This window comes from Clarias gariepinus, chromosome 17, assembly GCF_024256425.1.
Source record: "Clarias gariepinus isolate MV-2021 ecotype Netherlands chromosome 17, CGAR_prim_01v2, whole genome shotgun sequence".
Classification (NCBI taxonomy): domain Eukaryota; kingdom Metazoa; phylum Chordata; class Actinopteri; order Siluriformes; family Clariidae; genus Clarias; species Clarias gariepinus.
This window is the reverse complement of record NC_071116.1, coordinates 4457175-4475504: the sequence shown is the minus strand read 5'-3', so window position 1 is coordinate 4475504 and position 18330 is coordinate 4457175. Positions and strand designations below refer to the sequence as shown.

Sequence of the window (18330 nt, the reverse complement as noted above, 5' to 3'; positions counted from 1 at the left end):
TGTGATGTACAACACCTGCTGATCGCCTGCTCCTCGTCCGTGATGCCGGTCTCTCTGAAGGCCCGGTTGGACTCCTCCAGGCTGAGCGCGATGGCTCTCTGCAGGTCATCTTTATCGTCTCCAGTCAGATCGATCACATCTGGAGCACCACCCAAACAGTGTGTTATTTTGTTAATTTACCATGAAAGTCCCGAAATGAAGTGAAAGAAACAGACTACGCTAAACTGCACACCAAGCTTTAACTTTTAAAACTTTTTAACATTATAGTTTAATAAACACATCATATTTTTGCACATCAGGATTGCGCAATACAGAGTGACATTTCAGTCTAGGCAATATGATGAAATTGATTTGATTTTAATCCGTTATATAAAAATTACTTAAAACAAGTTAAGCAATTAATCTTACACAAATTAACAGAATAACAGTTTGAATTGAAAAATTATTCGAAAAGCCTGTCGGTAAATATAGCTTTTTTTTGCCCTCATCTAAAAACAAAGTCATGGAAAATATAATATCTGATATATTTTTTTTTTTAAACAAGTCACAAGTTGGTGTATGACCAAAAAAAACATAAAATTAAAATATGAGTATTTTGTAACTGTAACTTTATTCCTGTAGAGGTCAAATGTACTCGTTAACCAATGCTGTGATTCCAGGCACATTTCTGTGCTGCTTGTGTTTTAAGGGTTAAAAAAAAAAGCACTAAATAATTATCAGGGCCGGCTCTTACATGCCGAGAGCTTATATATACACTTACTCACGTATTTATGAGTCATGTTTAAGGGAGGCGACACTCTTAAATACTTTTCAGTCAACACACGCAGCATAAAAAAAAAGTTAACCATCGGTCATCTGGACTGAGGCCGACACGAACAGTAGCTACATGATTAAAATAATATGACCAACAAAAATTAAAAGTTTTAAAAAGTTTTCAGTGCTCCTTTAAACCACTATCAGGTGTATATACGTACTCGTGTCAGCCTGGCTGCCCACGCTGATGTATCTGTCGTTGCCGACCTGCGTGGTTTGGTAGTAGGTGGCTTCATCCTGTTGAGGGACTTTGGCATTCTTCTCTGTAAGAAAGGCTACTGCCTCGGCTAGGTCACCGCTGCTGACCTGGAAACATAACGCAGTCATGAGATATTGGCGTGGTGACGCGCTACGGTAAATCCTGTCGGATGTTACTCGTGGCTGAATTCAATGAGAAAATGAGAAAAATATTGTTGAAATTGGGAACTAACGTGTTAGAAAACATTAAATGTAACTTTAAGCGAACAGTGCAAAATTCTAACATTTTCCTTAACTTTGATGGTTGGACATGTTAGCAATCGAGTTCAGTGGTTTTCTCCATTTAATTTATACTTCAACAGTTCGTGTGCCACAATCAAATCAAATTAATTAAGTTAATCTAACACAAATTAACAAAAATACAGTTTAAACTGGAAAATAATTTCAAAAGCCTGTCCATATATAGCTTTTTGTTTTCGTCCTCATCCAAATACAAAGCCACGGACAACATAATGTCCGATATTGAGCACCGCCTGAACTGCAAGCTAGCAAAAAATTTTACGCAAAACAAATATTATCGGGTTAAAAACTCTTACTTGTTAATTGTTAACCTCCTTACCATAAACAGATGTTTAAAAATAAAACGTATTGTTTTATAATAAACTAAATTGGATTGGCGAACCGCTGAGGTATAAGTGGAACAAAACACTTTGTCATGTAGCTCTGGCTTGGTTACAGTAAGCATGCTTAGAAAAGCTTCGGGATGAATAAAGTCTATCTATCATTTTGTGATGCGCGATGTAGCGCTAAGAGAGCATCTCTACCTGTAGTGCCTGCTGTAAGAGCTGAACATCTGTAGTTCCAGTAACTTCCCTCAGCTGATTTAGTAACGTCTGTTGGTGCTGTGAAAAGAGACACATAAATCAATATTTGTATTAACACTTAGGAAAGTCCCGTATAAACATCACCACTCAGGCAGCGTGATTGAGCTACAAGTGAAATCTGAATCAGTTGATTGTTGCTCAATGCAGCGTTGCAGGCATCCTTTCTGGAGACATTACGGCCCACAGATCAATAACTCAACTATAATCACAACTATAATAACGTATACAAATATAATTATATAACAGAACTAGATTTTTTTATATATATATATATATATATGCAAAATTAACTTTTTTAAAGTTGCAGTCAGTCATTTTTGATAAACCATAACAAAAAAAAGAAAAAAATCACCCACCAGTGACCCCACTTTTAATCTCTGACACAAGCCTTTCACAAGGCCCAAAGAAGGAACTGTGTGAAGCGATGAGCAATTAGAAGTGACGAGCCAAAACCACATGTGTGTCATGACGGCTATGTGACTCTGATGTAACTCAAAACGGGTCCGAGAGATTTCTCACAGATCATGCGCTCGGGCTCTCAAATCGTCTTTCCCGAAAAAACAGCAATAAATAATGCAGACACCGTTTTACCCACAAAAAATTTGAGAAAACATGAAGGACTAAAGGGAAAAAAAACACTCCTAACACCAGTTTAAATTCAGAACTAAGTCATGGGTCACTTCTCAAACCAGCTGTTTTTGGGTCTAATTTTAATTTAATGTCGTAGGATGACGAGTAAAGAAACTGTCTGGCAAGTGTCAGGGGAAATTTTGATCATGGCTCACACACTCGCATAGTTTATGTTCATCTGAGGGATTAAGTAACATTTATCCTTCTATCTATTTATCTACCAAACTCCAGACAATCTTAAGGAACTTTTGACTTGTAAAAACAAAATATTTCGAGGTAAAACAACATATTTAGGATACAAAATTACTGTCTCCTAAAATTACAATTAACTCTTGAATTTTTTATTTGACTCATGGGTTCAAGAAACCTGGTTAGCTGGGCTTTGCTAACATTATCTGATAATGATGACTGAATAAAGACCGAATCCAGCTGGGCTGAGAACTTTCACAGTTTGACTCGTCTCAATCTCAGTTGCATCTGATGTACAGGATGCAGGTTTGGATGGACATGGGGTGTCCAAGTATTTACTTTTTTTGTCAATCCTCACTATTTCTTGATTAACGTTAGCAAACCTAAGCTAGCTTGCAGAAAATATAATTTAAACCAAAAAAACAATTTAAAAAATGCTGTAGAAAATGCTGTAGCTTTTCGTCCTCCTTCAAAAACAAATCCGATATTGAGTGCCCCCTGAACTGCAAGCTACAGAGGAATATCACGCTAAGTCATGCTTGTTAGAAGGTACTCGCAAATTAAGTGCCAGATTAATCTCTTCTAATGTCTTAGAGTTTATGTGTGCATGCGTTCACTGTGCAGAGAACACGAGAGTACAAGAGATAGTACATAGTACCTGTGATAGTACAGCGAGTTGCGCTCCATAACGAGAGCACGCCCTAAAGCTTTGCAAGTGTATGAGGGTTAAACGGTCTGATTAACATCACGAGTACTATGTACTATAACGTAACCTATGTGCTTGACAGGCAGACGCAGACGAGGAGACTATGACAGGATTAAAGATTGCTGCTTTCTTTTATGGGTGACTTGTCGCAAAAGTATGACATTCCGCGTGTTGGGGAACGTCTCAGTCATCATCTGGAGCCCTGTATCTGTGTGTGTGTGTGTATATATATATATAAAATTAAAGCACCTCTGTTCTCCGAAACCTGCACAGAAAACCCAAACACTGATCAAATACTAATATCCTTAATAACTGGTCCAACCCTCTGCAAGCTAACAAATCACTCTAAACTTTCACCTCTTTCTTTTCTCACACACTCTCACATGATTCACCTGTGTGTGCAATACGGATCGATTTCTGAAAAACACTGAACCGTCAGCATTGCTGTTTTAACTCGTTCTGCTTTCCCCTCGCATGGCACGACTCACCAACTTTCCCAACACGGAGGACATGATTTCACAACCGTTATTTGATTACCAGCGGCAATGCCAAAAAAAAAAAAAAAAAAAAGAGGAGGAGAGAGGAGACCTCAAATGACACAAAGTGCAATAACAAAACATGTGTTTTAAAAAAATTTTAAGTGACATTTATGGCTGGTGCATGTGTAATGGGTGGTTTTCAATTAAACTCACTACATTAACTTGTAAAGGTTATGCTTAAGAGTATTAAAGGAGAGAGTCGGCGATTCTCGTCCAATATACTTTATGTCCAATATTGCCTGACGTAGATCTCCTGGTAGCCGTCTGTTCGCTTTTCCCCATTTTTTACACCCGCAGTGGTGCACATTCACGCACAATGGGCAATTTGGGCACGCTAATTAACCTCAGATGGATATCTTTGGACTGTGGAAGGAAACCGGAGAACCCGGAGGAAACCCATCAAGAACGGGGAGAATGCGGAAACTCCATCAACCGCTATCCTGATAGGATTAAGGTGAGACGCAGCGTATCGTATTATGATAAAAACGTCACACCCAGGACGGAATTTCTCGCTGGTCGATTTTTAACGAAACCACATAGATGCTCGTGTCACCTTGCGCTATGATAAGCGTCAAACGACAAGAGATTAAAGCAAAGCTAGCATCTTTTGTGCAACAAGCCACGCCCATTTCACAGAATGGGCGGGGCTTAAACCATTTACTGCGCCTTTAATTGTGATTGAACGAGATTGTTTTTTAATGTGTGTATACTATAGCACAGCAACACACACACACACAATATTAAACACTGACTTGCACGTGCATCAGTGGCAAGAGTGTAATAAATGCGTTATAAACACATTATATGTGTAGATGTTGGTCGAAATATGTTTACCATGATCAAATACTAAAACACAAGACATGTTAAAGCGGTCACGTTATGCTAAACGACGCGTTGCACGGCTAGCAACTCGTTTCTAGGCGTGTCACGCGCAGCATGTCAACATTAGCCTCTTTAGCTAGCTCACTGGCTGACATTTCACACCGGCGTTAACGCGACGCAGTTCCAACCCCAATCCCAAAAGAGAAATAATCAGCAAGCAAACAAACTATGGAGATTTTGAGACCGGCTAGCTGGTTGATTAGCTGATTGCTAATGCTAAAGCTAATGCTAACTTTTCCCCCAGAACTGGCGCATAGCAGAAAACGGTCAGCGCACGAGCGTGTTTACCTTCTGGGAGTGCTGCTGGAGGACGTTCTGCTCCACGGTCATGGCCGCAACAAGAAAATCACTCAGGAGTTTTAAAAATATCTATATATAAATAAACGCGTGTAAGATAAACTGCTGAGTAGTTAAAACGTCCCCCCGCTTAGCAGCGCAGCAGCGGGCGCCATGGGAAGCACAGCCATGGGATAGTGTTGTGTTTGATTTTTTTCCCTATCCGCATTCGAGTTGTCCCGCCTCCGTTTAATCGGATTGGCTGACAACGCGAGTTTCTCCAAATGAACCAACGGGAGCTTAGATCTGCCAACAGGGCTGGCCAATCACAGCGCAGGTTGTCAGATTTGTAGGAATACGAGTGGGGAAAACAGAAAGACACGAAGAAGAAGAACAAGAGCCTTGGTGTATACTGGAGTTTCTGTTAGTTTGGTCTGCTTTATATAGTTTCGCGTTATAACGCCATACTCAGCTCTTATGCGCAGGCTGGTGATTAAAGACGATCAAGATGATGATGGGGTGTGATTAATGAAACGAAACGGTTTGTTATCGACGAAATTAAAGAGGAACTGAAACTGAAACTCTGTAGGTTTATTAAAGGATAGGTCTTTATTTATTTATTTATTTTAAGAAAAAAAAAAGAGGAAGAAATGAAACTCCAGCTGCTAAAGATTACTCATGGCCCTGCCCTTCCTGTCTGACAAGCCTGCCCAAATAAACTGTAATAAACTCAAATTGAAGGTTTTATCTTCACCGAACACGACACAAACACAAATTAATTAACAACAACAACAAAAAAAAAAAAAAAAAAGGAAATTGATAATAACCGAGAAAAAAATTCAGTTTAGTATAGCTAATATTCGTTATTAATAAATGTGGACAGAGAAATGAGCCGGAGTATATAGATAAGCTAAAGTGGTGAGCGTTGTCATGGTTACAGGCGTGATAGACAACGTTTTGAAAAGATTGCAAAGTTCATTTATCATCCATCCATACCACTTTACCCTGTGTACGGGGTCGCGGGGGGCCTATAGCCTATCCCAGGAGACTTTGTGCACAAGGCGGGGTACATCCTGGACGGGGTGCAGGTCCATCATAGGGCCCCTTACACAAACATACACACTACGGCAATTTTGGAACGCTAATTAGCTTAACCTGCATGTCATTGGACTGTGGGAGGAAACCAGAGTACCCAGTGGAAACCCACCAAGCACAGGGAGAACATGCAAACTCCATGCACACAGACCCAAAGCAGGAATAACCATGCATATAACCATAAATGGATAAAAACTACGAAATGTACTTTAATAAATGCAAATTATTAGGTTTGGCAAATAAGAACCTAAGGCTTTGTTCACATTGCAGGTAAAAAGACAGGGTTCCTTGTTTATATGTGATTCAGATATGTTTGTTTTAGAACACTATGAACAGCACAAATCACAATCTGATCTTTTTGATTCCTATTATGATATACGTGCGTGTTCCTGAAGCAGGTATACCTCAGATTTGTTGCATCCCATCCTCAGTCAGAACAGGCAAATGAAAATTAAAGAAAGAGAAATAGTATGGTGAAGGATTTCTGTGGCAGGATAGTGCGAAAACAAATAGGAGATATGGGAATCACCAGGGTTTACTCCGGTTTCCTGCTTTAGTCCAAAGACATGTAGGTTAGGTTAGGTTAGGATAGGCTAACTGGTGGTCCCAAATTGCCCCATAGTGTGTGTGTGTGTGTGTGTGTGTGTGTGTGATGACTTGGCATCCAGTCCAGGGTGCACCCCACCTTGTGCCCTAACCTCCTATCTCCTAGGATAGACTCCATGCCCTCCGAGAACACTGTATACAGGATACCATGATATAGAAGATGAGTTAGAGTCAATTTTGGAGTCAGTGTGCTAATACATGAATTGCCAGACAAAAGAATCACGGATACATCACTGAATCGATTTCTCTCATATATCTATAGTAACAAACCTCGTAAAACATTTTCGACGATGTCGCTCTATCGGCAAAATCAGAAGATGTGTATCGCAAGTGCTCGGGTTTTCAAGAGATCGCTAAAGAAAAGCAGTCAAAAGGATTGAATGACAGCTTAAAATTTTACATTATTCCAACCTAAGAACTTGGCGAGCATCGTGCCCTTGCGGGTCAGCTTAGAAGCATCATCTGTTCAAGGTAAAGTCAGATATACTGTACAAGAGGAGGACTGAAATCATAGGATGAACAATCTCACAGCAAACACAAACAAAAAATAGTATCGGGTTGGTAAATGAGATATAGAACACTTTTACCAGCGTAACTGTAGCCTTATACTCTTTAAATGAAGAAACATTAGCGAATGCTTTATCACAGCACATCACTGATTACTTTCCTATAACTGCACACCTCCAGGTATTTTATTCCTTACTCATTTCATAGCACCAAACGTTGTTGTTTTTGTAGGTTTAAATTTGTACATTTTTATTTATTTATTTATTTTTGTACGAATGTGAGCTGTGTCTTTAAGCCGGCAGAATATGACGTAAACACAATTTTCTGAAAAGCGCTCTGGAGATGGAGTGGGCTGCGTTGAGGAGAGGTAAGCCGCCTCCACGAGGTTGTGCTGTGACCTATCGAGTGGGCTGAAGGCCCTTTCCTGTATGCAGCGCGAAAAAAAACGAGCGAGAGGTAGAGGATATAGTGAGCACATAACTCTCTAATAAACTGTGTTGAATTGCGTGTGTGTGTGTGCTCTACATTCTGTTTTGCTACTTAAATTCATACATCTTAATTACGCCAAACCACATAAGTGAATTTTTTTCCTACAACTATTTTCCTTTACACACACACATACACACACACACACACACCTAGTACTCTGCTGTAGGTTAGATTTAATAGCTATTACATTTCATGTCCTACAGTATCTCGGTTCCTCTGGTCACCATGGCAACGTTCGATTCATTCTTTTGTCTTTATCTGCAGACATAACTCAGTAATTAAATCACATTCTAATTATTTATCATTTTTAAAATATTTTTTCCCTTTAGCGTTGTCAGATCTCCCAACACTGGTGGGTAAATCACTAAAAAGCTATTTCAGTAACAAATAATATACATGTATATATAACATAAACTCTATAGATGAAGGGCGTTCGAGTCAAACCGGGACTTGTGATGACATTTCTGGTGAGTGAGGATGTAAACGTGATTGACGCTTACAGCACAGGTAAGGGCGTATATCCGTGAAGGGCGATCCCGATCGAGGTGTCTCGAAGCCCACTGAAGGTGTTCACGTGAACATTCAGCTCAGATCCTTGAAAATCTACGGATAAGAAGATAAGAAGTGACGCATCTGTCTGTGGGAAATGTACACAAGATCATGCACATTACAGGAACTCGGCTGGGAGTTGTCGTCACATTCCCTGTACAGTCCTGACCTCGCTAACAGCCATTTCCACATGCTTGGGTCATTAAAGGAGTTCCTGGGAGGCCAGAGTTTCAGATGTGCAGCAGGCAGTACTGAGAAAACCTTTTACCTTGATGGTGTCCAAGCAATAGTAAAATAAAGGGAGGTTTTACTCTTATAACTGTGTTCTGTTATCAAAAGTCCCAGTTTGACTTGAACACCTTTTGATTTTTATATGATCTTTTATTTTATCAGTCATTTCAAAGATTATGTAATATATAATGATAAGAAACGAAACACTCAGGGCTGTGGTGTGAAGCAGTAAGTGAATGAAACTGTTATGACCTGAAATGTAAATATTTTTCCAAAACATCACACCCTGATGTGTTTTATTCCCCTTATACCACAGCAGTAAAAAAGTGACATTACAGTTTACATTACTAAACCAGCATCTTCTTCTTTTTTTTTAATCTCCATCTCACAAGTTAAAGCAGATTGTTCTTTTGTAGCTGTCGTGTCTCCTGACAATATCAGCAATTACAAATATTCCTAATACATTTATTTGGAGCTGCTATAAGTTGTTACTATACGGCCAAAAACATGGTATTGGTGCTAAAAAGTGTCTCCCCTAGGTGAAAAAGTGAATTTTCAGATAGAATTATATAACTCCAATTTTCATCATATTTGATGAAATGAATTCTTATCAGATAAAAAAAAAACAACCCACATTTGCCAAATACAATTTTATGCCCTTTTATATAGTTACAGGTCATATACTTCTTGCTTAGACTGATTTTAGTATCAATACTCATAAAGAAATATTAATAATTTGCATTTTAAATGATTATTGTTTGAAGCAAGACACATATAAAATCATCTCTCTATAGCCGCTGAGGTTAGCAATTTGAAATTTTTAAGGAAGCAAGATCGGTCACTTCCACGTTGCATAAACTTCAACAGTAGCTTCTTTCGGCGGACACTTTTTCTGTATTAAATGTATATTATAAAAATATCAAATAAAATCAGCACCGATACTGTGTTTTGGTCGATAGTAATGCTAGCTTGTACATATTATAACATGCACATCAATAATTCACCTTAAGCCCAGAAATCTTTTTTGTTGGTTTAATTAGTTTGTTTGAATTGCCTGCAATGAGAATAAAATTCCAGCAGAGGACACTGTTGCACCATCATTGCCCAGCCTAAACAGTTGCATAACTCTGTTCAATGTGAGCCACCATATAGGGGAAACGTAAGCGTGCACTGTTTCTACATAAGGTCCTGTCCTGCAAGACAACGCAGAAGCTCTCATTTGTTCACTGACCTGGTTCTCTCTCGTACGTGAAGCATAAAGACGCTCAGTAGTTCTATTTAAAGGTGCACGTCAGGCTGTTGTTTCCTACGTTTGTTCCATCCCTGCTGTACGACTGCTTCAAATAAATAAATAAATAAATAAAAAACCAACAAGGTCACCTTTGAGCTCAGATAATCTCAGACTTTTGTGAATGTTTACTTTTGATTACAGCGTGACACTGACTGAGCAGCGTCTCTTATATGGCCTTGTTCATGACTTGTTTTGAAGGCCATACATTTTTATTATTATTATAACACCAAGCAAAAAAAAATAAAAAATCCTGCATGTGGAAGGTTTACAGAAGAAAATTGTCATTACAATAAAAGTCACCTAGACTTTGTCCCTTATCATGAAATCAAGATTAGATGAGTACACAGGGTTACATGTCTAGAGGGGGGCGAGCCTTATATGGCCTGGATTTGCATACTGGAAGCTGATTGGCTCTTGTATTCTATGACATCATAATACTTGCCAGCCAGACGTTCGGTGTAATGATTTAAAAAACAAACAAAAAAAAAAACATGCAATTATAAAAATTACTAAATTGATCAAAAAAACATTTAAAGCCATGAATAGGTTGTAATTACTGACTGTTAGTATGCACATATACCGTATATGTTAAATTAGATCAGTGAACATTGAATTTAAACAGTGTGACTTACGTGTGCATCCTGGATGGATGTAAGACAAAGCTAGAACATACGAATACGAAACAAACGAATATGCATTGGTTCATTCCGAGGGATCTCCGAGACGTTAGTCTTTTGACTGTACACTTTACAAATCAGGTGTGTAATAAATGTTTAAAGTTTATTTTTATTGTATATTAAGATGTGCTCAATGTCAGTGGCTCCAAAAACAAAATTTAACAAAGGTTACACTCACGTCCTGGATCGCCTTTGTTGATTATGAAAACTCTCAAAAAAAGAGAGAGAGAGAGATGTAGATGTGCAGCTTGTGTATTTCAGTGTTATGTAACATTTCTCGAAGCTTTCAAAGTTTTAGCGCCCCTGTCCCATGATAATTTCTGTTATGATTGATTGTACAACTGCATGTTAATACACTGATCAGCCATAACGATAAAGCACTGACAGCCAAACTGAATACCATTGATTATCTCCTTATATTGAGATATTCAGTGATCTGTCAAGGAGTGAGATATATTAGACAATAAATGAACAGTCGGTTCCCGACGTTAATGTCCTAGATGCAACGCAGGTAAAATTGGGCAAACCAAAAGATCTAAGAGACTTCAATAGGTAATGGATTGGAGCATCATGAGAAGCCAATGCCAACACCTTGTAATTTACATGACTTAGTTGGTCTGCTGCTAACACCCTGGTGCCAGATACTGCAGGAGACCTCCAAAGGTCCTGTGCAATCTGTGCCTTGATGGTGCAGTTGTTGAGTTGTTTTATTGACATAAAAGGGAAAAAGCGATGTAAAAATACTATGCAGTTGATTTTATTTTCACAGCTACAACAATGTGTGTGTGTGTGTGTGTGTGTGTGTGTGTGGCTTCCTGAAAGAACCCCACAGACATTCAGGTAAAGGTGAGAATTCTATTCGTACCCCTGACTGAATTTCTTGTGCGAGTTATAATAAAGCATTATGTTTTAAAATATAATCAAAATTTGTAACCAACTCATAAAAAAAAAAAAAGACTAGCATATAGAGTTTAAAGCTCTTGAGACCTGAATGTCCTCATTTAAGGACATGAAATCTTCTCTCAACAACATCTATACATCCTCATGTGATCCTCATATAAGGACTGTTAGGTATTACTCTTTTCCCAAACTTTTTTTTTCTGTTTGCATACACTGATTTAGCTCATAACAGAGTGGTTTGGACATGGTTTGGACATGTGCAGAGAGGGATGATGAGGGGTATTACCGGGAGGAGAACGTTAGAGATGGAGCTGTCAGGCAGGAGGAGAAGAGGAAGACCCAAGAGGAGGTTTATGGATGTGGTGAGGGAGGAAATGCAGGAGGTTGGAGTGACAAAGGAAGATATGGTAGACAGAGTGAGATGGAGACGAATGGTCCGCTGTGGCGTCCCCTAACAGCAGCAGCCGAAAGACGAAGAAGACACTGATTGAGCTCATAGTGATCAGGTGCGAATAAAAAGAGGCAATGAGAAGAAAATGAAATGGTCACAACTGTAGAGGAAAAGAACCGGAAGGTTGTGAGTTCAAATCCCAGGGTTGCCAGAACTATAAAATCTAAAGCAAAAAAAACAAACAAACAAAATCTGTATTATGAAATGTTTATTTTTGCTTTTCTTTTTCCATTCTAATAGACCAAACACCCTGTGCAACATGAATTCCCAAATTATTACCTTTTCTTTGGGTTCTTAACTACCTGTAAGCCTCTTTCGAAAAAAATAAAATAAATTCTTATATAAATTCTAACTTAGAGAAAAAAAACTGGAAAATCGTTCTTACAAGAGGAGCGAATTTAATATCTTTTTTCATCTCAGAGGAAACAGCTGACATCCTCTATGATCAGTAAATCAAAGAAGATCAAATTTATGCATCTAACAGACGTGTCTATTGTAATCGAATAACCTTGTTCATTTATTTAGTGAGCGCTTTGACTATGCAGGAAGAGACTGCTAACTAGACTGTGAGTGCAGAATAAATGAGATGGATTTTGGGATAGAGGACGCGTTTGTTTATTTATTTATTTATCTTTCGCATCCCGCAGGATAAACCAGTTCGCCTCCAGCATGCAGGTTTTTCTTACCGAGATGACCCGGGCATGTCAATGACCAAAGTCAGTGTCTTTGGTAAAACGAGCCGGCGCTGTCAAAACATCTGAATCATTGCAGCCATTTCGGCTGCAAAGAAAGAAAAGTGTCCACCGGAAAAGTATCCGAGGCTCTAAACTACCCCGAGCGAGTCGCCCCATAATGCCTCCTCCGGTCGTCATGGCATCTATCTTAACTGCTCTGCGAAGGTTAGGTAAGGGTCACTCTGATGTATTGGATCGTGTGGAGAGTTTCTTACCTTTGGGAAAAGAAATGAATCTTCGAGAGCACACAGCACAAATGTGCTCGCTTTGCCCTCGCCGTGACCTTTCCGCAGACTTCTAATCTCAATCTGGACTCTCTGTGAGATTGGTCGAGGCTGAGCCGCCCTTTCCCCAGGTTCGCACGGTTTGAGGGGGAAATGTTTGCTGTGGAAGTGCACGACCTACGGAGTTGGCTCAGGGTGGTGGTGGTGGTGGTGCAGAGGAAGGACGCGTCCGCAAAGTACAAAGGTTCACAGTGTCGATACGATCAGGGACAAGTCGCAATCTTTAGTCTGATACACGAGAGCGTTGCAACAGCCGGTGACTGAAGCGTTAGGGGTTTATATTATGCGTATTGTTTTTTCGCTGCAGAAAGATAACGGGCTCTGAGTGACGCTTTCCAAGGTGTTTGTGCTGCGACCTTATGCGTAGGATGAAGGTCGCATTATGTGCTTTAGAAAGAAAGAGAGAGAGAGAGAGAGAGAGAGAGGAGGGGGAGGCAGACAGAGAGACAGAAAAAGAAACAAAATAGTAGACAGACAGATGTAGAAAGAGAAAGAGAGAGAGAGAGAGATTAAGAGGAGGAGTGTGAGAAGGCAGGAGAAGAGAGAGGATCAGAAAGGGACAGAGAGACAGACAGAAGAAGAGGGAGGGAGATAAAGAGACGGAGACAGAAAGAAAAACAAATATAGACATATATATAGAGAGAAAGTGATGTAGAGTAGGAGAAGGTTATGAGTGAGACAGAGGGAGAAAGAGGGAGGAAGAAAAGAAAAGACAGACAGCGAAGGACAGGTTAAAAAAGAGAGAGAAGGAGAGAGAGAAAGAGAGAGAGAGAGAGAGAAGACAGGTGTAGAGCAAGGGAAGCCAGGGAGGGAGAGAAACAGAAAGAGACAGAGAAAGAGAGAAAGGTGAGAGACAGGGAGGGATAGAAAGCGAGTGAGAGAGAGAAAGAGAGATAAAAAAGACATAAAAGGAAAAGAGGGAGAAAGGCAAGAAGAGAAACAGAGTTAGACAGATACAAAGATGTAGTGCAAAAGAAGGCACAGAGAGAGAGAGAGAGAGAGAGAAAGAGAGAGAACAAAAGGAACATGGATATAAAACATGGATATAGAGACGTCAAGATAGAAATAATAATAATAAATAAACCTTTCCAGTTGTTAGTTAACTTTTGGAATGTAACTGTTAGTTAAATTGTAGGGGGCGTGGCTTAGAGAACAGGAGGCGGGGTTATTTCAAACTGCACTAAAGCAGAACTAAACAAATCATCTGAACACTAAGTTGGGGGTGTGGTCTCACAGAAACCTCGCCCTCAAGCGTTCTTTTGCTTAAAGAAAGGTTCTATGCAGAACGACCATGAGCGGAAGGTCAGCGGTCCGAGCCCCACGTCCACCAAGCTGGGCCCTTGAGCATGGCCCTTAACCCCGTCTGCTCCAGGGGCGCCCGCCGTATAACGACTGTCTGACCCTGCACTCCGACCCCAGCCTCTTAACAAAGCCGGGATATGTGAAGAACAAGGAATTTCATCATGCAGTAACGTACATGTGCCGAATAAAGGCTTAACATAAACCTGGGTGTTCTCCTTTTAGAAGTGTGTTATTTAATCTATATAAATAAAAAAAAGGTTTTGTCTGAACTTGCTCTTTCAATGATATCTTTACGTTTCACCCACTGAAGGACCTGAAACCGTCTCAGAGATATTTTCAGTCTGTATGTATATCTGTAAGTCTGTCCAGCCCGATTCTGTCACGGCATCACACAAAATAAATTATGTCTTCCTGGACAGGATTTTATTTAACTTTAAAAGGTTTTTGTCTGGGGTTTAACCTGCGCCATAAATGAAATAAACATTCTAAGGAAAAGTGAGGTTATGAACAGTCATGTGTCGGATTTAATAATCTACATCAAAAAAAGATACTAATGCTTAATGTAAACAAACACCTGCACCAATAGATATGAATTAGAAAAGCTAAACTGAAAATTTTACTGGAATTAGTTCATATTTTCACCTCGGCTGAAATAACAGTGAATATAAATGAATTTTAACACGCTGGAGTCGTTTTAAGTCAAAACAAAATCTTTATCTGATTTCCTTTTTTGATTTCTCTCCGATTTGCCTTTTAACCAATTCTATAAACCCTTTAACCATCAAGAACGTGTACTTACTTACGCTAGTTAGAAAATGAAGAACTCATGACTATGAAAAGAACCCTCGAGGAGCCCCAACAGCCCCAACAGCAACAGTTATTGAACTCTGCTCTTATTGAGACTACTGCTGTCATGTTGATGGTGGATGTCAGATTAAAGGCTGCTGGGAAATATGGGGCATTTAACTGTAGAGCAACTGGAGAGACGAAGGTCATGACTGCTGAGGCTCAGGAGCCCTTGAAGAAGGGAAGTGCTGGAATGTCAGTGAGAGAGGGGGAAATAATAATTATAATAATAGAAACATGGTTGTGCTTTGAAATGCAAAAACCATGAAATCCATTTTCACTTTTCTACCTAAAGTCGCATTACTTGGATGTGTTGTTTTAGTTGTTGTTGTTTTGAGAAGGAAGCCATTCTTCAGTTTGTTTTGGCTAGAAGTGTGTAATTCCTGACGCTTGCTCGTGACAGCCGTCACGCCGAACTGGCCATAAAATGCAATTACACACCTTGCTGTGAATGTTTTCTGAAACAACAGCTGGGTATTGGGATGAGGAAAAGTTAAACATTGAACTGGCTAACACACACACACACACACACACACACACACTAACATTTAAAAACACTCCCCGGAGTTTTCACTCTTCAGTAGCTTTAACTTGAGCTCAGAGTAAGTAAAGCTCTGTTGTCCGTCCAAAGCCGCTCCAGATTTCAAAGCGACAGAAGGACAAACAGCCGATTGTGGGATCTTAGACGCTGACCCCCGGCTCCTGACTCGCGGCCCTGACTCGTTCTTCTCTGTTTTTCAGCCAAAGGAAATAAGAGGTTACTTGAAGTTCATGCACGATAAGAATCTGAGGATGGAGAAGTTCACGAAGAGGGGAGAAAAAAGGAAGGGTTATTTAAAGATGAAGGAAAGGGAACTTGTTTAGAAAAGGGGGAAGTCAGGGCCTGGGGAGCAAATCTGAAAGGACAGGCAAAGTCATGAAAAGTGCATGGTAATGTAATAAAACACAACTAACTATGAATTAGGACAACCATAAAAAAATATTCTGACCTTTTTTTTTAAGTCTGAATTCTAAGATGAAAGTTGGAAAAAAGAATTTTGAGTTTAAAAACAAATTCCTGAATTTAAATGTCAGAATTTTAAGAAAAAAAGAATTCTTACAAAAAACTCAGAATTTTATGTTTAAAATCAAGATTCTGAGTTGAAAAGAAAAAAGTTATATTTTTGAGTTTATAGACAAAATTCTTAGTGTAAAAGTCATAATTTTCTGTTTTAAAACAAATTCCTCAATTTAAAAGTCATTTTAAGAAAAGTCATAATTTTGAGTTTATAGTTAAAATTTTGTGAAAAAAGACTGAATTTCTAGTTTAAAGACAGACAGAGTTCTGAGTTCAAATTTCTAATTCTGAGGAAACAAAATCAGAATTCTGAGAACAAAGTAAGGACTCAAATTTTTTTTCTTGTTTCTTTTATGGTGGACTTAATCCTCTTCTGTAATTTTTCCATGTGTGTTTTTTAAAATGAAAGATTTTAGGACACGATTTAGAAAAGTGCATGTCCTTTTTTTTTGCATATAATAAATGAAAGTGAAGCAAAAGCAAGAACATTCGAACCGATTTATTATAGGAAGTTTGTTGCTATTTAACGCGGAAGTAAACACACCAGGACGTGCTGTTATCAGGAAACGAGTTTTGAGATTACGCGTTTCATCACACCTGATCATCAATGATTATTTCCGGAAGCAGCAGAACGTCGGATGTTTTTGTAACTCCTTAACTTAATACACCCACTTGTTTGATCGACAGAACAAGCACATGTGGGCAATTAAAATCTGTTACTCATTAACAAAATCACTGGATTTTACACACACACACACACACACACACACACACCAGATTATTGTTCCTTTTCAACTACAAATTGCATGTCAACAGTTTCCCCAGAAACGCTTCATGCCATCTGTTTCCTGCAAAAGTCTTTCAGTATAAAGAGCATCTCCAGAAGCCATGAAGGTAAACGTGATCATTTGCACCAATTATGAACCTGTGTGTTTTGTCTGCTTCTGTTTTACACAGAGACACAAACTCACACATTTCCGTACAATACTGGATTATTTACGTATTCAGGACGTGCACGTATTTTTTTTAAAGACAGTTCATGATACAAGACGTCATACTCAAATCTTACAAATTATAAAATGGAGACAAATGAAGACCTAAGGTTAACGCTTTGGCTCGTGCTCAATAACTCTTTACTCTAAAGGATTCAAATCTCAAGCTCGTTAAAAACCCCTAGCTGTGTATCCGCACCGGATTCTTCCTCGCTTGATGATTGCTCCGCGTAAAGATTTCTGTAAAATGAGCGACTGTAATTTAAAGTAATCTGAAGACGTGAGCTCGACGTCGTTACAGACACGCTCGTGCAGCTCAAGGACACCGAGTTCGTTTTACATAATTAAAGAAGGAACTGAAAAAAGTTTAAACTTTCACTGACTCCCATATCAAAACACATTTTTCTAAAAATGAAATAAATATCTTGAAAAGATTCGCCTTTTAAAATCCCACCTTTTTTTGTCAGTTCAAGAGATCAAGTCGTGCGGTGTGAACAGGAGTCAGATGATAATTTCCCTCGGCGTGCAGCGTTTGAGTTTCTCTACACGCTGACACACCCAGATGGTGCTGCCTGTAACGCTTTACGGAGCGATGCAGCTCAGCTCTGCACAATTACATTCCTGCTGCTGTGCGTCGTGTGTATTGTTTGGTGCTGCACTTGAGATGTTTAAACAAACTAGTTCTGTTATGCGGTTTTTGAATTAAGATGTTTATGTGTGTGTGTGTGGGTGTGTGTATCATCACGATCCTGTTGTGCTGCTATGGGAAAATACTGAACAACATGTGCTGAAGCGGAGTGACTCTTACCGCCTGAAGATGATTATTTTCCTAAACTCGCACATCTTCGAATGTTTAATTCCCTTTATGTGTCAATAATTTCATACATTCATAGTCACATTTAGTAAGGTTTAACGTCTGGGAAACACAGTTCTCGGTAGCATTAACGGTCGTAAAGCCTCTTCCTTGTAGTTGATTTATGAATTAAAAAACTGTGAATCATCTACACTGTCGATTCAGACTTAAATGTTTTGAAGTATGAAAACCAGCTTAAAATATCTAATAAACATGATGTGTTGCTGGTTGTTTAAATGTCATGTTTTATGTCATAACACAGATTTTTTTATTCTCACCTGTCAATCTTCTAACCCACTCCAGCCCAGTAGGTGGCGGTATTTCATTAATGGCACACAAACTAAATAAT

The 18330-nt window shown here is 39.1% G+C and overlaps 1 protein-coding gene across 2 annotated transcripts in view; it reads right to left on the bottom strand.

Annotated features, from left to right (window-relative positions):
* Positions 1-5342, bottom strand: part of usp25 (ubiquitin specific peptidase 25) — a 28924-nt gene extending 23582 nt beyond the window's left edge. Inside the window, exons 1-4 of one of the 2 annotated variants that reach the window (XM_053516158.1) lie at positions 5130-5342; positions 1836-1913; positions 975-1119; positions 16-139 (exon numbers count right to left, since the gene is read on the bottom strand). In XM_053516158.1, the coding sequence (XP_053372133.1) occupies positions 16-139; positions 975-1119; positions 1836-1913; positions 5130-5171 (389 nt within the window). In that variant the 5' untranslated portion in view covers positions 5172-5342. The remainder of the gene's footprint in view (positions 1-15; positions 140-974; positions 1120-1835; positions 1914-5129) is intronic. The other variant, XM_053516157.1, reaches the window with a different exon arrangement.
* Between the last annotated feature and the right edge of the window lie 12988 nt (positions 5343-18330).